General features: G+C 37.5%; 5 protein-coding genes across 12 annotated transcripts; 3 read left to right on the top strand and 2 right to left on the bottom strand.

Moving 5' to 3' along the window:
- Positions 1–12: 12 nt before the first annotated feature.
- On the top strand, positions 13–2,856 carry HCF152 (Tetratricopeptide repeat (TPR)-like superfamily protein). Its single transcript, XM_022911683.2, has one exon. The coding sequence runs from the start codon at positions 446–448 to the stop codon at positions 2,708–2,710; it is 2,265 nt and encodes a 754-aa protein (XP_022767418.2). The 5' UTR covers positions 13–445; the 3' UTR covers positions 2,711–2,856.
- Positions 2,857–3,385: 529 nt separating this feature from the next.
- LOC111311873 (PWWP domain-containing protein 5-like) lies at positions 3,386–6,747 on the top strand. 2 transcript variants are annotated; one of them, XM_022911669.2, is made up of 2 exons: positions 3,386–3,510; positions 3,668–6,747. In XM_022911669.2, the coding sequence occupies exon 2, from the start codon at positions 3,677–3,679 to the stop codon at positions 6,473–6,475; it is 2,799 nt and encodes a 932-aa protein (XP_022767404.2). In that variant the 5' UTR covers positions 3,386–3,510; positions 3,668–3,676; the 3' UTR covers positions 6,476–6,747. The 2 variants fall into 2 exon arrangements, with proteins under 2 accessions (XP_022767404.2, XP_022767403.2); XM_022911668.2 differs by having other exon boundaries at positions 3,662–6,747.
- A 560-nt stretch (positions 6,748–7,307) lies between these two features.
- Positions 7,308–12,274, top strand: LOC111311874 (uncharacterized). Of its 3 annotated transcripts, none has more exons than XR_016342225.1 (9): positions 7,308–7,323; positions 8,203–8,394; positions 8,487–8,753; positions 9,200–9,231; positions 9,323–9,418; positions 9,697–9,856; positions 9,963–10,585; positions 10,837–11,777; positions 11,950–12,274. XR_016342225.1 is itself a non-coding variant. In XM_022911672.2 (8 exons), the coding sequence occupies exons 1-8, from the start codon at positions 7,582–7,584 to the stop codon at positions 11,404–11,406; spliced, it is 2,064 nt and encodes a 687-aa protein (XP_022767407.2). In that variant the 5' UTR covers positions 7,363–7,581; the 3' UTR covers positions 11,407–11,916. The 3 variants fall into 3 exon arrangements, 1 of the variants encoding a protein (XP_022767407.2); XR_016342222.1 differs by lacking the exon at positions 7,308–7,323 and adding an exon at positions 7,363–7,705; XM_022911672.2 differs by lacking the exons at positions 7,308–7,323; positions 11,950–12,274 and adding an exon at positions 7,363–7,705 and having other exon boundaries at positions 10,837–11,916.
- Positions 12,275–12,744: 470 nt separating this feature from the next.
- Positions 12,745–14,160, bottom strand: LOC111311047 (small ribosomal subunit protein uS12). The gene is made up of 4 exons (XM_022910426.2): positions 14,066–14,160; positions 13,373–13,528; positions 13,153–13,279; positions 12,745–13,055 (listed from the first exon to the last, which is right to left on the bottom strand). The coding sequence occupies exons 1-4, from the start codon at positions 14,068–14,070 to the stop codon at positions 12,915–12,917; spliced, it is 429 nt and encodes a 142-aa protein (XP_022766161.1). The 5' UTR covers positions 14,071–14,160; the 3' UTR covers positions 12,745–12,914.
- Positions 14,161–14,783: 623 nt separating this feature from the next.
- Positions 14,784–19,797, bottom strand: LOC111311046 (interactor of constitutive active ROPs 2, chloroplastic-like). Of its 5 annotated transcripts, none has more exons than XM_089760917.1 (5): positions 19,567–19,781; positions 18,420–18,488; positions 17,994–18,116; positions 16,888–17,068; positions 14,784–16,662 (listed from the first exon to the last, which is right to left on the bottom strand). In XM_089760917.1, exons 3-5 carry the CDS (start codon positions 18,011–18,013, stop codon positions 15,004–15,006), a joined length of 1,860 nt encoding a protein of 619 aa, XP_089617043.1. In that variant the 5' UTR covers positions 18,014–18,116; positions 18,420–18,488; positions 19,567–19,781; the 3' UTR covers positions 14,784–15,003. The 5 variants fall into 5 exon arrangements, with proteins under 5 accessions (XP_089617043.1, XP_089617037.1, XP_089617017.1 ...); XM_089760911.1 differs by having other exon boundaries at positions 18,420–18,499; positions 19,567–19,714; XM_089760891.1 differs by lacking the exon at positions 18,420–18,488 and having other exon boundaries at positions 19,567–19,797.
- Positions 19,798–23,249: the final 3,452 nt, after the last annotated feature.

Genomic DNA, 23,249 nt, shown 5'->3' with positions numbered 1-23,249 from the left:
AGAAAAGAATGATTGATTAAATCACGAATTTGGTATGATGCTTAACCTGAACATAATTTGGGGTCATAGTTGGCTGGTGATTTGAGAAGGAAATTTCAGTGCTTGTGTTAGTTTCATGGAATTTAAAAAGAAAATATAATTAATAAGCTGTAAAGCTTACTCGGGAAACAAATGAATTCTTGATTACTATTATTAATACGTAATTGTCAACAGCTAATGAGCGAACCTCCATTTTTAAATAAAAAAGAAAGTGAGAGCCAACAGAAAACTACTTTTAACTATCCATTAATAAAAATGGGATAACGACCAGTGAATGTTACGGCCTGTGGTGGTAAACAAGTGAACATAATCCAGTCGACGTGGTACCCCCGCTTCTCCCTTTAACCACAACGTCAAATCTTTCCTCTTCCTTTCTACGCCTCCATAGAATTCAAATTCAGAAGCCATGAATATTCGTGTGTCTTCTTCTTCTTCTTCTTCCTCGTTTCCCACCACTGTCCACTGGCTCTCTCCTCTTCCTCTACCTCTACCTCCTTCAACCACCACCTCAGCAACCTCTTCTAAGCCCACGCGTCCATTTCGCGTGCAATTCACAGCCCACCAGCAAACTCAACCCACCGCCACTGATTTATCTCTCCCCACTAATAAAAAGAGTAACGATGAACAGACCCTTCTTTCACTCCTCCGCCAAAGAAAGACCGATCAAGCCTGGGCCCATTACTCCCAATCCCCTCACCTCCCAACCCCTACTTGCCTAAGCCGCTTAGTCGCTCAACTCTCTTACCAAACCACTCCACAATCCCTCACACGCGCTCGTTCCATCATCACGCGCCTCCGCAATGAACGCCAGCTGCACCGTCTCGATGCCAACTCCGTTGGCCTACTGGCCTCTGCTTCCGCAAAATCCGGGCATACCCTTTACGCCTCTTCCCTCATCAAGTCCATGCTTCGCTCCGGTTACCTTCCCCACGTTATAGCATGGAGCGCTGTCGTTTCGCGGCTCTCTACTGAGTCACCCTCAGAGTCGATAAACCTTTTTGACTCTGTAACTCGCCGAGTCAGACGTTTCGCGGATCCCTCAATTGTTGCTGACTCCAAACCTGATACGGCTGCCTATAATGCTGTGCTTAACGCTTGTGCTAATTTGGGGGACAAAAGTAAATTTTTGAAACTGTTTGATGAAATGTCTGAATGGGGTTGCGAATCTGATGTTTTGACTTATAATGTTATGATAAAGTTGTGTGCTAGAGCTGATAGGAAAGATTTGCTTGTGTTTGTGTTGGAGAGGATTATTGAGAAAGGAATACGGTTTTGTATGACTACTTTGCATTCCCTCGTTGCCGCTTATGTCGGATTTCATGACCTTAAAACGGCTGAGAAAATTGTTCAAGCTATGAGGGAAAGAAGGAATGATCTTTGTAAGATTCTCCGGGATGCGAATTTGGAAGATTTAAACCAAGCCGAGGAAGAGGAGGATGAAGAGGATGAGGAGGAGGAGGATAGGAAAGATTTGAGTCAAAATGAGAGACATGATATCGTATTTGAGAAGTTACTTCCTAATTCAATTGAGCCAAATAGTGAACCACCGTTATTGCCAAAAGTGTATGCACCTAACTCGAGGATTTATACGACTTTAATGAAAGGTTATATGAACGCAGGTAGGGTTACTGAGACAGTGAGGACGCTAGAGGCAATGAGGCATCAAGATGATAAGGCTAGTCATCCTGACCATGTTGCATACACAACAGTTGTTTCTGCTTTTGTGAAGGCAGGATTGATGGATAGAGCACGAGAAGTGCTAGCTGAAATGACAAGAGTTGGTGTGCCTGCTAATCAGATTACTTATAATATTCTTCTTAAGGGTTATTGCAAGCAGTTGCAAATAGATAAGGCGAAGGAATTACTAAGGGAGATGGCCGATGATGCAGGGATTAAGCCTGATGTGGTTTCATACAACATATTGATTGATGGATGCATATTGATCGATGACAGTGCAGGGGCTCTTGCATTCTTCAATGAGATGCGGGAGAGAGGAATTGCCCCTACCAAGATCAGTTACACTACTTTGATGAAAGCTTTTGCTTTGTCAGGTCAACCAAACTTAGCTAACAAGGTTTTTGATGAGATGCTTAGAGATCCACGGGTGAAAGTTGACTTAGTTGCTTGGAATATGTTGGTTGAGGGATATTGTAGACTGGGACTGGTTGAAGAAGCGAAGAAAATAATCCAGAGAATGAAAGAAGATGGGTTTTACCCCAATGTTGCCACTTATGGTAGTCTAGCAAGTGGGATTTCATTGGCTAGAAAACCAGGAGAAGCACTTTTGCTTTGGAAAGAGATAAAGGAAAGGTTCGAGATGAAAAAGGAGGGCGAGAATCCACATTCTGGTTCTCCATCTCCTCCGCCATTGAAACCAGATGAAGGGCTGTTAGATACTTTGGCTGATATATGCGTGAGGGCTGCTTTCTTCAGGAAGGCTTTGGAAATTGTAGCTTGCATGGAAGAGAACGGTATACCACCAAATAAGACCAAGTACAAGAAAATCTATGTGGAGATGCATTCAAGGATGTTTACTAGCAAGCATGCCTCACAGGCAAGGCAGGATAGGAGAAGAGAAAGGAAGAGAGCGGCTGAGGCATTCAAGTTTTGGTTGGGTTTGCCTAATTCTTATTATGCGAGTGAGTGGCACTTTGAACCTATAGACAGATGATTATCCCTCTGAGGTTGTAAAACCACGTAAACATTACTGTATACTTACTATTTTTAATTCAATGAATGTAATTTCTGATGCAAAACAATCGGTCAAGTGGTGTTTCATGTAAGTAATGAATTAAACAAATTTGTGATTGGAGTCTACCTGTTTTAATATGATGGTATTTAGCATCTCGATCTTGATAGGCTGGTACTGGTCTGTCTTGAGCTTCAGAGTTCATACCTGATATGTCTTTGCCTCCTTAAAATGGTTACTTACACTACTGAAGTTATCTACAAATGTATCTATATAAGGAATTCTAAAAGTTCGAGTGCTCACAATTCATTTTAATCAAATTAATTTAATTAATTTACTCTTATCGAATTAATTTTGTTTGATAATCAAAATAATTTAATTAATTGATTAGTTATCGAATTAATTTTTATCTTTAATAAAAACTAAATTTTTAAAAAATAAATTAATCAAAAAAATTTTAACACAAAATCAAATAAAAGAAGCTTACGGACAAAAATGTTTTTGAGACATTGAGGCCAAGTACGTTGCCACGCTCTAACTTCGTAATTAAGTGACACGTGGAAAACATTAAATCAGCCATAACGCTTGTGATCTCCGCCACGTGTCATCCAGATCGTCATACTTTCAAAAGGGCCCCCAGTCGCAAAAACCATTTCCGGTATAACGCCAGACACGACCCTCCGTCCCTCTATTTCTCTCTCTCTCCCAAAAACCCTTCCCCAAATATCTCAGGAATTAGGGCAACCTCATTTCTGTACCGCACCAAAATCAAGTAAACGAAGGTATGCAGCTTTTTTCTTTATTAATTTCGTTTGATTGTTAATCTCTTTGCAAATTGTTTTTTTTTTTTTAATTAGTATTTCTTTTGAACTGTTAATGGTTTACTAGGGTTTTTTGGTTAATTAGAGTTTTTGATGTTTTCATTTATTTTAGTTTTAGGTTGCTTTAATGTCGAAAAAAGTTCCTGAAGAAATCGACTTGAACTGTGATGCTGTTCCGGTTGACCGAGAAAACGAGGATAATGATATAAATGTTGGGGATCCTTCCTCTAGGGCGGGCACTTGTTTAACTCAAACTGTAACTGAACGAATAGTTGATGAAGGGGTTAGGGACTTTGGGGAGGATAATGAGCCGGAGGGTGGGGTTGAGGAGGTAGGGAAAGAAAGCAAAATTAGGAGTGTAAAAAATCAAGGGATTGATTTGGAAGCTGATATTGGGTCTTTAGGTGAAGAGGTGGATGATAAAGTGAGCATCAGGTTCAGCTCGAGTGGGGTTTCTATGATTGAGGTTGATGGAGGACCAAGAGGAAGTGGAGATGGAGAGAGTGTTTCTATCGAAGACAAGAAACCATTGGAGACTGAACAAATGTCTTTGAGATCTTCTGGTGGGGTAGCAGAGGACCTTAATGTTAATGTGTGTCATAATGAGCACTCATTGATAGAGGGGACTAGTGTTCTGTTGAGCTCAATTGCTGATAATGCTATTAATTCTGGTGATGAGAAGCTGTCTTCTTTAGTGTTAGGTCATGAAAACTCTTTACCTTGTGGGGACCAGAACCTGAGTTCAAAGGAAGGATCTTCTGGTGAATTAGGTAGTTTTGATATGGAAATTGACACACCAGACTATACTGAAAAAAATCAAACCACTGCCATCCAAGGTGAATTGGTTTTTCAGAATGTAGAAAATAGGTCTAACATGCTAAATGATGTGGTAGACTTGAATCAATGTACAAGCACAGATGAGGATTTATCACTTGATGTCAATGCAAAACCAGAAGAACCAGAATTTTGTGTCACTGATTTAGTGTGGGGTAAAGTAAGGAGTCATCCGTGGTGGCCAGGTCAGATATTTGATCATTCAGCTGCCACATCAAAGGCGAACAAGTATTTTAAAAAGAACTGTTATTTGATTGCATATTATGGTGATCAGACATTTGCTTGGAATGAAGCATCACGAGTCAAGCCCTTTAGGCGTCATTTCTCACATATGGAAAAGCAGAACAATATGGAAGAGTTTCACCATGCTGTGGATTGTGCGTTGGATGAGGTTTCTAGACGGGTAGAGTTCGGTCTGGCCTGTTCTTGCATTTCTGAGGAAGCATATGCCCAGGTTAAAACTCAGATAATTGTTAATGCTGGGATCCGGGAAGAATCTAGCAGAAGAGATGGTGGCGACAGGTTTTCAAGTGCTGCTTCCTTTGACCCTTTTGAACTTGTTGAAACTATAAAAGCATTGGCCTTATTACCTTCTTATGGTGAGGTTGATAGACTGCAATTCACAACCTCACAGGCACAATTGTTGGCATTCCATCGTTGGAAGGGTTACTCTCAGCTGCCTGAGTTTCAAAATCTTGGCGAATTGTTGGAGACTGATGCAGAAATCTCTCTCTCTGAGGAAGTGAAGAAATGTGGCAAACTGATTGGAAATGATGTTCCTAGGGTCAAAGTTGACAAACAGGTGCCCTTTGAAAAAGAGAAGCCAGAGAGTCAAGATGGCTCTTCTTGTAAACAAAAGAAAATCCCTATAGTTTCCAGCAAAAAGGAGAAAAGCTTGTCCGATTTTTTAGCTGAAAGGCGCTTGAGTTTGCAAAATTGTAAAAGGAAATTGAATAACAAAGCTGGTGACAAGTTAATTACTTTGTCCCCTGCTAAAAAACTAAAGGTTATTGACTCTGTGCGTAATGACTCAGTGAAACATAACAAAAGTAATGTGTCAACAGGGTCCGTTGATAAGTCTCTGCTGTCTAAGCAAACTTTCGGAGTTGGAGCTAGCATACTTAGAGTTGCAAGCCAACTGAATGGTTCAACAGTTTCAACGCCAGTATTTAAGCATGGTGATGGAACATCTCAAAGGTCTGCAGTTAATAATAAAAGTAAAGGAAAATCTTCGTCTGGTAAACCTCCAGGGAAGAAGGCTTTTCAAACAGATTTCTCTTCCCCTGATGAGATGCTCTCACAGCTTTGCTTGGCTGCCACTGATCCCTTGAAAGGGTATAATTTCTTGGCCTCTATAGTTTTTTTCTTTACAGAGCTGAGGAATTCAATTGCTATGGATCTTAACAGCGCTGAAATGTCGGAACAATCTTTGGAACAAGCAACTGATGTTATAATAGGGGAGAAATCAACCGGTTTCAAAATTACTGGAAAGTCTGAGTTGACCTCAATCAAAGACTCGTGTTGTTCTGACAGGATAATCCAATGCCTTCCTGAAGAGCAATTAGCAGTTGACAAGCACAACCTAGCCATAGAGTTTTCTCCTAACACTCTTAGTGAAAAGGGTTTTTCCGTTGTTGAATCGCTATCGACTGTTCAAGCAAGTTCCAGTATGGATTCTGAGCAGAAACATACAGTGACAGATGAGAATCCTGGAATGGAAGCAGAGAAGTGGATAGCGTACTCAGATGAAAGTTGTACGAAGGACCTATCTCCAACTGCTCTGATTCTGAATTTTTCAGACATAGATTCGGTTCCTTCAGTGGAAGACCTGAACAAGATATTTAGCCGTTATGGGCCTTTGGTTGTGCCGGGGGCAAAAGTGTTCAAAAAGAGTATCCAGGCCAAAGTGGTTTTTAAAAGACGTGCAGATGCGGAAACAGCTTTCAGCAGTTCTGGAAAATACAGCATTTTTGGACCCTCACTTGTTAGTTACCGCCTCAAGCGACTGGCTTCTGCACCAACTAAAGCTTCTCCAGTTGCAAGGAAGCGAAGCAGAATGGATGAAACATGTGGAGATGAAAATGCTACTTGAGGCCTTATATTCTAGTCAAGTTGATGTGGAAGAGAGGTCAAGCATTCGCAGCTCACGGTTTGAACTTCTAAATGCTTTTGTTTATGAGATTATATACAGTTATCGTGGTAGGTTGTATTAGTTGAAAATGGTAGGGGATCGAGCAGTTGACGTAGCTATCAAATTCTTACTGCAAGCGGGTTAATTTATACGATAACCATCTCGCACATTTTGATTTGCTGCAGTGAACTTTTTTACATTCAGTTAATTTAGTTTTTGTGCAATTTTCTCTATCTGGGTTTTAAGTATAAAGTGGTTGTATAGAAAATTTTTATCCTGAAAAGCTTCTAACTGCAACAGCTCAGATGGAGGATGATCTTGGCTCCTCAAGTTTCTTGATTCCCATCATGATCTGCATCTACCCAGCATCTGGATTCATCGGCAATGCCTACTTTGAAACCTCATTGGCTTTGTAATCGATGCTTCGTTTTCATTCCCTCTAGTCTCTGGCCCCCAACAAGTACTCTAGTAGATCAGGTGAACCCATAAACAAATGAGTCTTCGTAACATCAGGGGAAACCATAAAACCTCAAAATATGGGTTTTTTAGCTACACTTCCTCTAGGTAAAACAAAAACTGATTGAGACGCCTAAAACAAAGGATCTGTGCCATCCATTTCATTCTTTCACATCAATATCAAAATCTTGACAACCGTTGGATGACCCCCGAAAACTGATTAGACCGTGTAACGAATTGTAAATAATATTTCCAAAAAAAAAGGGGAAAATCCAACGTCCAGATCACCTGATCACCGCACACATCTATACCGGTCCCACAACGTCTCAACGAATTCGTACCTGTACCTCGGTGTAAGTACTATATACATCAAACGCTCCCTAACTTTCTTTGTTTTAAATTTTCCCTTTCTTCGCTTTATTTAATTAATTTAATTTCGAACCACCTCTTCTCCCAAATTCAAAAAAAAAAAAAAAACCCACTTTTCCTCTCTATTTGCTTTCTTTCCCTCCCACACGTCTCGCCTTCAATTCTCGATCTCTATTCCATTAATAAAGTAATTAAATTTTTAATCAGCCTCATTTTTACTCGATCTGATACCATGTCCGAAAATGGTTGATTCTGAGAAGCAAAACAATTTCGCTATCAAAGGGCTAAGCCTCATCGACGTTTCGTCCGAAGACGATTGCCTCATCAATTCTCCTCTCTGCGATCCTATAAACCCTCAGTCCTCAGGTTTCCCTTTATTTTTATATCATTTCCCCTTGATTTTGCATGGATTATAATAAAATTTTCTAATATTTTTGGTTTTTCAAAAATTGGATTTACTTTATTTCAATATCTTCTAATTTGAAGCTGTTTGAGTTTTGTTCATCGAGATTGGCCAAAAAAAAGTTTTGTTTATCGGAAAAGTACTTTATTTTATTTTTCCATTAATCTTAATTCATGTTTTAAGATTATGGTTAAATGTTTTTGGCCGATTTATTAATGGAATTAAATCATAGATGTTAAGCTAATTTTTCACGTTTCATTGATTAATAATGGGTTTCTTTCGGTTTTTCGAAAGCAATTTCTCATTAACATTTGATAGTTCGGGGCTGCTTTTTGACAAATGAAAAATGATGATCCTCATTTCTTTTTTTCATGTTAAATTTGAAACTTAATATTATTTTTTTGTTGCAAAACTTTTCTTTTTTTTTTCTCCCTGAGAAATTGGATTTTGTATTGTACAGAGAAGGGAAGTCAAACCAAAACTGTTAGGTTCGCCATGGATCCCGACAACGTAGAAATCTCATTAGGCTCCCTTGAAGAAGCTGGAAAGGTAAAGGAACGTCCGGGTTCTTCAGAACAAGACAAGAGAAAAGATGGAAAGTATAATTTACGCAAAAGTTTAGCATGGGATAGTGCCTTTTTTACTAGTGCAGGTGCAAATTCTTTCATTTTTCTTCACTCGACGAGTTATGTTTCTAAATTTCTGGTTTTGACATGTTCTATGTTCTTTTTTTTTTTTTTTAAGGTTTTCTCGAGCCGGAGGAGTTGTCTAGTATGTTGGGAGGCAATAAGAAAGGTCAAGTTCATACATTGCCTGGGATTCAAGAGGATGTAAACAAATCTTATGATTCATTAACAACGTTGGATAGTGAAACTCTGACATTGGAAAGTCTTGAGGCTGATTTATTTGAGGATATAAGAGCTTCAATCCAGAAATCTAACAAAGCGTCCAACACTGCAAATTCTAGTGGCAAAAAGGAGTTGAAAACAACAGATACTCAAACTGTGTCATGTAAGTATAGTTTGTTTTCCTTTGTCTCTTCATTGTTTTATGCTGGTGCACCCAATGATTTTTGTTTGAATTTGTTTGATGTCACAAATACAACTTCAAGGGTTTCCTTTGAGGGAAATATGATCATTAGGTCAGCAGAACTTATACTCTACTTATCCCTAGGCGAGAAGATGTATGATACTTAAAACAAATGCGCTTAGGCGAAAATGAATATTCATGCGTTTACATTAGTTCTTATTCGTGGTCCAGACCACATTTCTTTTAATTGCCCAATTGCCTAAAATCCCTATTCTGGAGTCCTTTTCATATGCAGAGGCTTTTTCTGTTTTTTTTTTTTTTTAAATAATATTACATCAGATCTAGGGCTCAAGTAAGCATACTAGGCATGCGTGCTCATTGCACAAATATTCTCAAACTGACAGTGACTGTTCTCTTTCTATTCCCAGCTTTAAAGGTAGAATTTACTGCTCAAGATAAGGTACATTCAAGAAATGCCCGCTGCTGTAAATTTTCATTACTTATTACTTTGTTGTATTTCTCCAATAACAATTTTTCTTTTTTAATTTCAGATGAGGCAGAAAGCTGCTCCAAAGAAGCCTAACATTGGTGTGAAAGACTCTGGGAGAACATTGAAGCAGGTTCCTGTCCGTCCACAAATTTCACAGGCATGTATTGTGCTATTTCAAGCAAATGAACTGCAAGTTGTATCACCTTTTCTAGTTGAGATAGAGAGAATATTATTTTACTTACAATCTAGGGTGTTCTGAGTTTTAAACTTCCAAATCTAAACCTTTAGCTTAAATTACCTGGCTTGAGTGTTAGACAGATTCATAGAAAATATGCTATAACCATGTAAAAATGCAATTATTGCAACTGCTAAATAATCAACCATATTTACTATCACTGCAAACTCTGATTTTTTTTTTGGTTATATAAACACCAGACTGTACAGTCTGTTGCTAGAAGTGGAGAATCAACTTCATCTCTTCATAAGCCAGCGAAGGTATTAAGCAGGGTTGGGCCCATCTCAACAACACCAACCAAAAGGGTTTCCTTGGGTGCTAAGAATGTTAAAATGGAAAAGGATGCAAAAAGTGTGACTGGTAATTCCAACTACTATTTGTATAGAGTAGCTTCATCAATATAGAGGAAGTTTTCTTGCTCATGTTTTCTGTTTAATTCACTCTCCATTTAATTTAATGGTTGTAGATAGAGGGACTACAGTATTGAAGACTCCTGCTTTGGGTGGTCCAAGAAATATTGTTCCTAGGCCTAAACTATCTTCCAAATCTTCTTCCTGCTCCCCAGCCTCTGGCAAAACGGAGCTGACAACTTCTTGTTCCTCACTTGAAAGTTGTGCCAGTGTTTCATATGACAGAAATAATAAATCTTCCTTGAATTTGATTAAAGGAAAAAATGACTCCAGAATGGTTAAACCTTCTTCCTCTGGTTACACTATCAGCAGCAGACCCAAAATTGCACCGAAAGGTAAAAATCTAGCAGGAAGTTCAGAGCTCTCAACTTTTTTGAAGTCTTCTACCAAGCCATCATCATCAATCTCTGCTGCTAATCAAAGGTCTAATGTTTTAAGAGCTAGCCTTGGCACTGGCTCCCGCAAGGGACTTACTACAAATTGTGATGGCCACCAAGTTTTGGACTCTCAGAATCATCCTACTGGTCAGTGCACGCAGGAAGATGGTGCTGAAGTTACTGGCTCGCTCTATGAAAGTGAAAACAAAGTTTCAGCTGCAACTAGGGGGCTTCTTCATCCTGCTTCGGTGAAACCCTCTGGCCTTCGAATGCCATCACCAAAAATTGGCTTCTTTGATGGGGTTAGTTCTTATTTCTTAAAATTGCTCTGTACCAGATGGGAAGTGGTTTTTGCTTAAACTGTTTTCAAGAATGAGCAGAGAGAAATTTTACATCAGAATCTTGATCTTCTGCTGAAAAGAGTGTATAACATGTTTATGTCTATTCTATTATGAAATCTAAATGAACAAGACCATCTCCTTGTATTCTTTTTAGGTTTAGTTCGCTTTGTTGGTCAGGTAGTATAACCTGTGTGAAATTGTGATGAATGCAGGTACGATCATCAGGACGCACTCCAAATGGGAGTATGCTGTATCATCCTGGTGTACCTAGTGGCTTGCCTAAAATTGGAGCAAAAAGCACTAGTCCAAGTGGAATCTCAAACAAGGTAAAGAATGGAAAGCTTGAACCTGTTAGAACTCTTACTGCAATCCAGAGCCCCGAGGTTGATGTTAAGAAAACTTCCTCTGCTGTAAAATCTAGATCTTCCTTAACTATTAAAAAATCTCCAAATGCTGCAATAAAGGTACCAAGTGCTTCAAGACACCGCAAAAGCAATCCTGGCATATCTCCAAAACTTCAGAATAAATCCTCTCCTAGAACTGGTAGAGAAAGTTACTCAAGGGCTCAGGGCATTGGTTCTGCAGGAAAAATTGTAGGCCCTGGTTTTCCAGAGCAAGTAGTGCGCCTGGGAGGCATGGATGTTGCTCGCATAAAGGATACCAAGATCGTTCCTCTTGATGGAGTACCTGAAACTACGGCTAATTTAGCTTCCAAGTCTGATGTTCAAAACACAAATGCATCAAAAGAAGCAGCTGAAAATGAGACATACAGCAGCAACTAGAAGTAAGAAGCTCCTGTTGAAGACCAAATTGCTGGTTTAGTCAGAAACAGTGGCGCTGTGAAGTGGATATGAATTCAGACACTCGGAAAGAACCCATTACTGATTCTCATCTTGGTCATGGCCACGAGGAGTTTGAGAACAGTTTGTCAGTCAAATCCCACTGGCACCTCTCCATCCCTAATGGCTTCTGAAGTTACTTGTGGCTCAAGATACGTTTCTCAGTCAAGGATTCTTTTTACTACATGAATGCACCGCTTGAGGTTTTATCAGGTCTAGCAGTGGCGTTAGACAAAACAACCATGGTACCGATTCCAGAGAGCACCTTACCAGAGAACAGCTAAGTGCAACAGTGTAGTTTCAGATTTTTTAAGGTACTTGTTATGTCCCTCTCCCAATTATTCTTATTTGGAATTTTAGATACAACAGCGTTGTAGATTCTTTAATGCACTCTTGTAGCTCAACAGAATTTGTACTCTTTTCCATCAACGAGGGTCCTGGATTAGAATCCCACCAACTTCTAATATGATATTTTTTTTCATGTAGGTAGTGCCTTATGGAACGCTTCTCATAGATTTCCAGGGCTGAACTTTAAGTCTTAGATTGGATTTGCCTCAGCTCATAATACCTTTTGTGTCCAAACAAGTTTATCAGAGCAAGCTTTACAAGAAAAAGTTTTGGTCTAACGAATATAGATGGTGCCACCATCACGAAAATGTACTACAAACAAATCTGTATTCATAATACAATTTTATGCCCAGTCTGCATTTATGATTATATATTTTGTGCCCAACAAATCTGCATTCATGAATCGTGTATGCAATTTTTTACCAAGCTTGTAATGGAAATTCTTGTACTTGTTCTTGGAATCTTTGCAAAATTACTTGTTTTTAGTTCACCCAATGAAAACTGTATATTACCAACAAGAAAATATTTTCATAGATCCCGTTGATTGTCATTGGACAAATGCAAATCAGAGCAAATTCTCAGCACAGGTTAAGACCACCACGCACGTCTCAATTCCCATAATACATTTTATTTTTTCCATGCATTTGATAGATAAAACTAAATTTAATAATTCTAAATACGATAAGATGACATGAAAATAATAAAAAAAAAATTTTAATTTGCTGAAACCTTAAAAAATGCAACAATTTTCATATTTTAGACATATTTTACATGGAATAAACACGACACATTAAAATAAAACCATATCATCATTGTATATTGACAATTTTACTGGGCATTAACCGATTCTTTTAGGATGTTATGACAAGAAATCCGTGACCGGTTCTAAAAGGTAAGTGCATCAAAAGCCATAGCATGAGGAAGAGATAACAGTTTGGAACAGCAATAAAGAACCAAAATCCTTTTGATCAAGATGACACCACAAATTCAATACAATTACCAGAAGATAAAAAGTTGTCCACAAAAGCTACCCAGTAATATAATGCTCTCAGTTCTAAGTAGAACTATAAAAAGATCATAGCAACAAACTCCACGTTGCAAACTTAAGATCTAGGCTTCTCCTTCTTCTCTTTGAAGAGTGCCAAGAGAGAAACACCAGAGACCTTCACAACCTTGAATCTAACACCAGGAATATCACCAACAGCATGACCCTTACGTCCAAATCCAGCAATCAACACCTCATCCTACAGCAATATATTATCATCAGAAGATGAGTAACAAAGAGATACTTAATATGCTTAAACAATTAATATTATAAGATTTCAATTGTTTACTACTCACATTCTCTTCAATGTAGTTTAAGCAACCATCATTGGGAACGAATGCAGCAATCTTCTTTCCATTCTTGATCAATTGAACTCTAGCACACTTTCTGATAGCAGAGTTTGGCTGCTTAGCCTCAATACCTCTGCATGATTCAAAGCCATCATGATGTAAACATATTCAATTAGAGTTAATGAAAGAAAGAGCACAAAAAATAAAAAGGTGGATCTAGTCTTACATCTTCTCAAGCACAATGCCTTTGGCATGGGAAGAACCAGCAAACGGCTTCTTCCATTCATTTCCAAGGTTGGACTTTTTGTATGCCTTATCAGCCCACCTCTGCCTCCTGCGGTGGGTCCTCAGCTTGCGTCCAGCTCCCATACCACGTGTCTTCCTGAAAGAAATACCCTTAATGTCATAAATTAACTCCTCAAAGATAATACAATTCTACACCTGAAACAATAATTTTTCTATAGTCTAATAAATTATTGAAGATGGAGACAATATCACTTGTGCTGAAAGCAATATTATACAGTAATTTCAAACAAGCATCGTTAAAGTATAATTCTTTACAATCACAAGCGGAATCCAAATAAACCCAAATCATATTTCAGTTCAATACTTAAAACTTAAAGCTACAAAAGCCTGAAACAGAAAAAAAATTCAAAAAAAAGGGAAAAACTTTCACAATACATAGAATCAAAAGCGGCAGCAATACACTTAAAGCTATAAAAATTTCTCTTTTTCCCATCTTACTCATCACTCTAAACAATGAACATAATCAACAAAAAACTTCACGATCCAAACCCCACATTTAAAAACCAATACTTTTCAAGAAAAACCGTTGCTTTCATTGAATTAGCAAGAGCAACTTAAACGCTTAACAGAAAAGCTCTAGATTTGAGTTAGAACTGAAAACAACATAACACACCCCATGTTGGCTGAGAGAGATTGTTTCGACTGGAAGAAGGGTTCTGAGAGATTCGAGGCGAAAACAAGAAGCGACAGCCGCTGAGTTTAAACCCTGAAGGCTCTAACCCTAGAAATGATGGGACATATATACAGGACAACATTACATTAACTTCTTAAGTGGGCTGGGGTTTGGCCCAATAATAAAGTTTTGAACAGGGTCTTGAGGCTTCTTGTCATAGGTCCAAAAACTATGGGTGAACTCTTCGAGATACAGTCCTAAAATCGGGCCTAATGCAACCCGCTAATTATGGGCCATTACCATTAATACCAGTGCAACCAAAAAAAAGAAAGACTGCTGGATTGTTTATTTGTTGTAAAGAAAATAAAATATGTAACAAGAACTGAGATAAAAAGGGTAATAAAAATTTTATACAGGCAGAGCTTGTAAGAACTGTTATGAAATCTTCACATGATATCACTGCAATCACACCATCACAGATTTTGAATTTTGAGTATGATAGATGATCACTTCGGGTTCATTTAAAATTCCAGCCATAAAACGCACTTTAAATCCGATGAAGTCCTCGAAATCGAGCCATAAAATGCATCCTCATGAAACATTTGAAATTGAACTCTCAAATGAACTGTGTTGGTAAATTATAATCAATCAAGGTGAAATTACTATCCTAACATATTATGAGTAATAATTTGTGATTGTAAATAATGCAAATCTGTTTACGGATAATCTGCCACATTCATAAACTTGTTACTGTTTTAAACGCATATTCTTCTTAAGTGGGGTTTCCTTTTAACAGTTTTAACACTGAAACTCAATTGGAATCACCCCTAAACAGACATGGTAAGAGCAAAATTAAAGAGAAATTTTCCATAAACTGACAATATCCAAACCATCAAATATTAGGAGCCGGAATATATGCAACCTGCCATGTATTTGATCTACTTCTGGCCTTTCTTCCATAACACACCTATCTTTTTCAACATGTTGCCATTCTTCTTCTTGGGTGAATCATCATCCATGTCTTCCGAGTTGGGCGAACCCATTATGGGGTTATAGTTGCTGTCAAGAGATACAGTCCTTTCCTCATGTTTCCCATTGTTCCCTGTAGAAAGCATAGCAGCAGCTGCCTCAGCTGCCTTTCTCCATTGATCTGACTGCACCTTTAGTCTCCTCAACTCAGCCTCCATTTCAGTATTTGCTGCTTGAGCTGCATCAAGCTCTTGAGTCACACGTGCTGCTCTTCTGCTACTCTTATCTGCTTCCTCAGTTAAATAGCCGAGTTTCATCAGAGCCTCTCGCTCTGCAGCCCTTGCTGCTTCTAACAATGCAACAGATTCATCACTAACTTTATTACTCTCCATTTCTCTCTTCTTAATTTCCCTATTGAGCATTTCATTTTGCTCGGTTACACTTTGCAGTTCTGTTTCCTTCGCTGTCAAATTTGCTTTCAATTCTGTCAAATCTGCCTCTAACTTCTTCGATTCTACTGCAAGTTCAGATTCTCTTTCATTGGACTGGTTTTTCTCGATATTCAAAATGAGCCCCTCATTTTCCTCCGAAATACTCTGCAGTTCAGTCTCCTTATCCATTAAGTCTGCTCTCAATTCTTCAACACCAGCTTTGGTTCTCTTTAATTCTGCCTCGAGTTCCACCTCCCTCTGGCATGACTGAGTTCTTATGCATTCCACTTGTTCATATGCACTTCTAATTTGCAATGTGCTTTGAATATATTCTTCTTGGTACCTGACCTCAGCTGCTTCCAATGCTGATCTCAACTGACCCACTTCAAGTTTTGCAAAATTAAGCTCCGATTTGAGCTGCTGTATGTCCTCATTGTCTCCATTCTGCTGTGGTGGTTTATCGTCCTTGGGATCCTTAACTATTTTGCTGCTATGACCAACCAGTTCTACCTGGAGCTTGCTCACAAGTCCCTCCAGTGACTTAACTCTAGCTTTTGACTGCTCCAACTCCAATGATAATGTGTTGTAAGCTTCTGTTTCTTTGGTTGCATCAGAACGCAGCATTTCAATGGTTTTATTTGCTGCTTCCAGTTGCATTTGGGTTTTGCTAACAACTTCAAGAGCCTGGGCTTCAGATTCTCGGCAATCGTTGAGTTCAGACTTAAGTTTTTCAACTAAGGAGAGAGTTTCAGTCAGTTCAATTCTCAAGTTCTGAATCTCAGCATGTGCAGATTCAGCATGCTTAATTTGAACGACTTCAGATTCATAAGCCTTTTCGAGCTGAACTTTAAGCTTTTGAATTTCGTTCATGGCAGAAGCCAAGGCAGCAGAATCCATTGAATGCTGTTTCTGGACAGCCTCAAGTTCAGACTGCCATGCTCTATCTCTATCTTGCGAGATTTTGCGGAGTTCTTGCACCCGTTCATCCTCAGTGGCAGAAATTTCCAGCAACTGCTGTTCAGATTCTTCAAGCTTGGCTGACATTGTTGATAGCTGTTTCTTGGCCTCCTCAGCCTCTTGCATGGCCCGCCTCTTCCATGACTCAGATGCAGTCAGTTGGTCCTTTGTCTTTTTCAGATCATCTTGGAGTTGAGTGAGCTGTGCTTCCAGTTCAGTCACTCTGCTCGGGCGCTTCTTCTAGAGCTCACATGACAAGAGTGGGCATTATATAAGTGGGATTAACTAAGTAGATACGTAAACAGAAAAATATCCGGTGATAATGGAATGAAACAGTGAGCGGAATGAAACAGTGAGCAGAATGTTTTCATTGCAGTTGCATCATCCTAAACCTTTCACATTTAAATACACTGTTCAGCACACAAAAAAAAAACTTGTTGTTTTGGTACAAGTGATGAAGAATACCTCAGATGCTGGGCTTCTCAGTGCTTTAGGCTCAGTAACCTTCGGACTTCTGTCTTTGGGTGTCTTACTTGCAGGATTTGGAGAGGAAACTGTATCTGAATCAGATCCTGGTATCTTCAGTTGGCGAGCAGTTCGAGGTGTTACAAGAGATTTTCTCTGAGGCACTTCTACGGAGCTTGTTCTATTGTCAAAGTTAATGGAATGAAAAATAATAAAAATAAATATCATGAAATCAATGAAGCTTCTAGTTGATGACTAATAGCTATGGCCCAACGTAATGGTGCATCATATAATAGATTCTTTCAAGAGGATGTAACTACTTTTACTACTTGCCATAGTTAAATCATAATGCAACTGGTGGGTCAACCCCTGATAGAATAGCAACAATTTCAACATTAAGCAGCCACCCACCAGCTAGAAGCTGATGTTGCACCATTTTTTCAAGCACAAGTAGAACAACTGTGAACCACCTTGTTTAGGATCATTCTAATCTCCCTCCCAACTTTCCAGCATATTTGTTTCTTGAGAGGGGATAAATTTAACAAGAAACTGCGACAATGATAGTTCAGCTTCTGTTTGAGAATAATGTACATAAAAATACACCAATAGTATATAAAAAAAGGTAAACAAAGAAAAAACTCATCAGATCTCTATTGGCATGGACTTTGATAATGGAGTTCACATGAAAAATTTCACACATTTTGTGAAGCACAGTCTTATGCAAGACGACATATAAATTTTTAACATCTATCAAAAGTAGGAGACAATCATTGATTGGTAACTAAAATCAACTCATCAAGCCTAGTTTCCCTGAACTTTACCATGTCCAATCCACAAACTCGGCCAAACACTTGAAACTACGAATGATTAAGTAGACTTTGAAATTTGACGGAAAAATTAAGAAGCAAGAAAGAGAGGGGACGGGGCAGCAGTGGCAGCAAGAGGAGGCTGCCTGAAACAAGACTGATAAAGGCTTCAAAGACATCAACTACAATTGTGAATAGTCTACTTTGGAGATTAGCAAAGCATCAGCATTAGGAAAACATAACTAGCAGAAATTTTAAGGGGGAAAAGAATGATTAGAAGAATGCTATAAACGATCTTACCTTGCTTTTGGCGTCTGCATGATTTTTCCTTTTTTTCTTTTTATAATATTCCCTCGAGTTGAAGTGGTAAAAGGGAAGGATATATGTCCTCTACTTCAAAAAACCCCGCTTGACCCACACAACCTGCAAATAGTTGAGAGAAATCGTGGACTGATAAGCAACATGAGAGAGAATCCATTATATAAAAGCAGAGAAAGAAGAAGCAAATGGTTCATGAAAGGAGCATCATCTCTTAGCATTACATACTAGACCTAACAAACAAACAATAAAATTCCTTCAAAGAAACTCCACAGAAACTACTTCCACTACCACCTACCAGAACCAAATAACAAAATTTAAAAAGAAAGAAAAGAAGAGAAAAAAAAATAGGTTGCCATCAAATGAATACAATAAATATTATTACAAAAAAAAAAAACCATCTTTCACCTTTTCCTTTCTTTTTTTTTTTCCATTTTTCTCTCTAATTTTGTGGCCCCTTCCTTTTTCGCTTCTGTACTGAAAATATGCTACAAAACCACATTATTGAGACCAATGACCCAAAAAGAAATAACAGACATTATGAAAACCACAAGGGAGCAGCAAGAAATGAATGAAGTTAATAACCCATGAAGGGCAGCTTGTGCTTGGTTTGAAATTATGATTCAAAATTGTTGATTGGACCAAAAACTAAATCATTTAATTTAACTAAAAAAAAAAAAGAAATTATGCGCCACTGCGCGTGCAATAGTGTACTCAGTCAATCCAATAAAAGAAACTACTTTTCCTATATTTCCATATTCTACTGCAAATTTAAGGCTAAAGCTCTTTAACCCCATCAAAAATCTTGTTCTTCTTCAAATATTGCTTGTTAACTTAGTAAAACATGGAAGACAGACTTAAATGAACAATGCCAAATGTAGGAATATGGGAAGTAGAGTCAAATGAACTTGAAGAAAACAAGGTTTCAAGGAATGATCACACTCAAGCAGAAAAGATTTATCTTTTTCACAGAAAACTACACTCTGGGTAAACATTGTTCAATCTTCCGTGACCTAAGCTGAGATCCGTGAGAGCTGTTCGAATAAAGAGCAAGTTATGAATGAAAAGTAAGCTTAAAACACAGAGTTGAAAACAGAGTTCCGAGTTAAGTTCTAAGTACTTGTGCAGCTAAAAATTTGGGAAAGAACGGATGAAAACATGACTCTTCTTCTTTTTTGTTAAAGGGAAAAGGAAGTGAAAGCTACCTTTAAACAAGCTTTGAGTCCAAAAAAGTGAAGCCACATTTTCTTTTCCGATAAGAAAATCAACAAAGAAAATGGGATTTTCTTGAAAAATGAAACACAAAAGGAGACGTCATTGCTAACATAAAGTAAGCAAAACACAGAAAGAAATTGACGACTCCTCACTCACTGTTATGTCTTAAACGCATTAAAAAAACTCAAACTTCATTTCAAAGAACCATTTTTTTAAGAAAAAACTAAAAGAGCATCAACACTACAAGAAAACTACATTGCTAAAAAAATGAAACGTAACCTGAAACACAAATGTCAAACAGAACGGAGAAAGAAAAAAAAAAAAAAGAGTTCGGTTTTACCTGAGGAGGCTTTGGTTAATACTTTTAGAGGTTAAATAAAAAAAAAAGGGTTGGAAACAAAGAACCCTAGAGAAAACCCAAGCTTGGAAACACCAAATGGGGTTAAGTTAGAGCTTCTGTTTGAGCTTCTGTCTCTGTCTCAATGCTTAGCTCCCTAAAGCCAAGAGCTGCTCTTTCTTTTATGTATTTTTCTTTCACTGTTTTTGTTAAATGTCAGTGGAGAGGGTAAGCAAAGGTTTGGCTTATTGGGACGTTTTTCTATACAGGAGATGTGATTGATTAAAGAACCACAAACCTTTCTCACGCGCTCTTTCACGCTCCTCACTCACCTGCTGTGATTGGTTGCTGAGGCTCTCTCCCAAGTCCCAAGGGTATAGTTTTGTCTCGGTCTGAATCTGCCTTCTGCCCCTACCTCTTGCTTTTTGCCTTTTGCCTTTTTTTTTTTCTTTTTAAGTCTTGTAAATTATAATCAAAGCATTTAATGAGAGAGGAAGCTGTTTATTTCAGACGTAAGAAACGACGTCTTTACCCTAATATTCTGTCTTTTCCCCTAATATTGCCAACATAAAACAACAAACAGAACATCTCCAAAGAATCTATAAATGTGAATCAAATACAAGTATTAGTTATGACTTGACTTGATGCATTCAATTCTTATAAAGATTTGAAGTATGATATGTTAAACCAAATCATCCTTCCAATCGCACCAAATGTACCTCTTTCACGTACAAGTGTACATTTTCTTTTCTTATATAGATTTTAACTGTCTGCTCTTTGTATAAGATTCTGGATCATAATAATTTACTTATCCCTTCACCTGGAAAATCCCAAAATTTCCTTTGGAACTTTCCTTTGCATTGACAGTGGTGAGAATGAGCCAATGCAACTGATATATACAGTAAAACATGGAATTAATTAAAAGTGTGGGTCTTGGTTCCTGCTTTCAATTTTCAACCATACATTCACATGTGCAAGGCCTTGTTATTTAGGGCATTTTGTTTGATGGGGTCCCTAGATATAACACCACTTGGGGGACCATTTTCCCAAGACATTGCTTATTTCATTTGGCTATTCCCTGTCAAAAGTGAAATGAAACTGCCCACCAACATTTTATTAGTTGGCACATGAGCAATAAATCAAGTTGGTTTGCCGAAGGATTTTAAAAGCCATAGCCAATATCTTACTCTTGATTATAGGTCCCCTAAATACTGTCTCCAGGCTTTGAGGACAACTTAAAGATCACAAGTGCTCCATCAATGACTTGGATGTGTGCCTAATTCCCTTGCGGCCGCATTAAAATGGACAATAATATTCTTTGTGGGGTTCCAATTCTTTCTTTCTTCTGTTCGAGGATATATACAGGGATAAGACTGCAAATGAAAAGGTAGAAAGTTGTGTTCGTATGTTTAGGCCTTTGCTTTGTTTGCAATGAAAGCAACAACTAATGAACTATTGGTTGTGATCTTGATCATTCCCTTTGGACAACAAAGGAACTAACAAAAACAACATGACAACTCAATTTTAGTAGGTTTTTTTTTTTTTTCATTAAAAAAGGGAAAAAATGACAAGAGGAAGCAATCAGTCACGCCCCATTGCCAACCTTCCTTGAAAAGTGTTTGAAAAGAACTTTTCATTGTAAAATCAACAAAATAACGGTGTAATCCGCAAGGGTAAATATTTCTAATCCAATGGATGATGAAAAAATGAAATAGTAACAAGCAAAGTGGGTAAAAAATGCATTACCTTTTCAGCCAGACTTACTTTTAACTCTTCCTTGTTTCAAAGAACCAATGTCACTTTGAAGTTAACTTTTACGTGACTATTAACATATAGAAGAAAACACTATATTTTAAGAGATTTGCCTTCAAATTCTATATGATTGAATTGATTTTATTTGGAACTTTTAACTGTTTTGATCACAATCACTAATCACATTTTATTTGCTTGGATTTGAATTTGACATTTTGGTTTACAGAGTGGTGGCAGAATATCAACAATTATAGTAAAACCTTCCAATAAGCATATGGCAACACATGCTTTCTCTTTGTCCACAACACCGAAAGACATTAAAAATGTTGGCTTATCTTTCCATAGAAGTTAAGTTGTGGCCTTGGGCCCTTCAAGCTCATTATGTGTAGTGCTTTTTCTCTCATTTTGTTAGTACCAATATAATGATGTAGTAGTGTTTTCTTTCCTCTTAAATCAACAATTCATATATGGTTGATATTTTCCGGGGGAAAGCTGCTAGAGAAGGCAATTGCTCTAGAATATTATGTATATGATAATCAGTAGTGTTTATAAGGCATGCGTAGGGTCTATTGCAATAACTACCTCCCAAAATCGTCATCGTTCATGCAAGTAATTGCTCACTTGCTAACCACAAAATGGGTCCAAAAAATATAATAAAAGGTGAGAAATTTAATAATTTTTTTATATTTAAAACTATTAAAATTTGAATTTTGATTATTGAAATTAAGAATTTAATGCTCTGCCAATAAATCACATATTTATTAAAAATTTTGTTAATTTGATTCTATTTCTAGTATTAATTAGAGGAGAAAATTGGAGGGGGGGATACCATGTATGTAGTTTTTTTTTTTTTTTAATATTATGTATAGTCTAATTGTAAAGGAATGCTAAAATATAGGCCAGCCGGCTGTTACAGATGGGTTTTCAATCTAAAAATTGCCTCAACTTGATAATTCTAGAGGTTTTAAGATATGATTTCATTGCTTAGAAGCAAAAAAATGATAGAAAAAGGAGGAATAGTAGGTTTACCTCAATGGGAAAACATTAATCAAACATGGCCCACAGTATAGTGCCATGATTCTTCTGAAACACATCGCTATCACATAAATGACATAGAACCCAAAGGAATTTCCCATTTTCCAAACACAAATTTGGTATGCAAAATTCCTGGCAGATAATCCAGGAGCCTGTCAGTCCAAAACTCTACCAGCAAAATTCAAACATTTCAAACATTCAAACTTGCCCATACTATATGTAAATCATTCATTCAATATTGTGAAAGCAACATTATTCTCTCTTTTTAATCTGTTGTATAGCATGATAATTACTTAAGTTTGAAAATTTTAAATTGGACCGTTCATTAATATGATAAAAGATTGGTACATTAAATGATATATTAATTTTTATAACTTTGAGACTTGAGAACGATAATTTATATTTTTTGTATTTTTTTTCATTAAAATTTTTTTTTGTAGCCTAAAAACAAAGAAGTTTTTTGCTTCTCTAGCTAGAAATATCGAGTTTATATTCGGAATAGCCAGTATCCAGGTAGTTGAAAAGTGAAGACTTTTCCGATGTAGCAAGGCAACTAAAGACTTTGGAGAGTTTATCACTTTGGGGGAGTTTGTTTTTTGATAGAGTTAAGGCTGAAACATTCTTGGTGTTTTTTATTTTGGGGATATCAGATATGGTAAAACTATAACTGACAAGCGAAATTTGAGCGATTTTATCTCGTTAAGGAATTTGACATAAGTTTGCATTTTGCATTGAATGCATTAAAGTTTTGGCATATTTTTTGGGTGCAAAAAAAAAAAAAAAGATACAAAATCAAAGAGTAAAAAGTAGTAAGAGAAATGGTGTTCTTAGAAGGGAAAAAGGATATGGTTGAAAGATGCCTAATGGCAGCTTCTTTGGCTGCTCTGGTGTGTCATCCC

Source organism: Durio zibethinus, chromosome 1, assembly GCF_047325235.1.
Source record: "Durio zibethinus cultivar Kanyao isolate XHJ-2024 chromosome 1, ASM4732523v1, whole genome shotgun sequence".
In the NCBI taxonomy this organism is placed as follows: domain Eukaryota; kingdom Viridiplantae; phylum Streptophyta; class Magnoliopsida; order Malvales; family Malvaceae; genus Durio; species Durio zibethinus.
The sequence above is the reverse complement of the archived record's forward strand: the minus strand, read 5'-3'. Positions and strand labels throughout refer to the sequence as shown.

Bases quoted from the DNA above. Each gene is read 5' to 3' on its own strand.
- LOC111311873 (XM_022911669.2), top strand. From the start codon at position 3,677: ATGTCGAAAAAAGTTCCTGAAGAAATCGACTTGAACTGTGATGCTGTT.
- LOC111311046 (XM_089760886.1), bottom strand. From the start codon at position 17,115: ATGATATTTATTTTTATTATTTTTCATTCCATTAACTTTGACAATAGA. The intron at 16,663-16,887 runs GTATTCTTCATC...TGTGAGCTCTAG, and splicing joins TGAGAAGCCCAGCATCTGAG to AAGAAGCGCCCGAGCAGAGT.
- LOC111311874 (XM_022911672.2), top strand. From the start codon at position 7,582: ATGGTTGATTCTGAGAAGCAAAACAATTTCGCTATCAAAGGGCTAAGC. The intron at 9,857-9,962 runs GTAATTCCAACT...TAATGGTTGTAG, and splicing joins GGATGCAAAAAGTGTGACTG to ATAGAGGGACTACAGTATTG. The intron at 10,586-10,836 runs GTTAGTTCTTAT...TGATGAATGCAG, and splicing joins AAATTGGCTTCTTTGATGGG to GTACGATCATCAGGACGCAC.
- LOC111311047 (XM_022910426.2), bottom strand. The intron at 13,280-13,372 runs GTAAGACTAGAT...TGAATCATGCAG, and splicing joins GGCATTGTGCTTGAGAAGAT to AGGTATTGAGGCTAAGCAGC. The intron at 13,056-13,152 runs GTGAGTAGTAAA...ATATTGCTGTAG, and splicing joins TAAACTACATTGAAGAGAAT to GATGAGGTGTTGATTGCTGG.
- HCF152 (XM_022911683.2), top strand. From the start codon at position 446: ATGAATATTCGTGTGTCTTCTTCTTCTTCTTCTTCCTCGTTTCCCACC.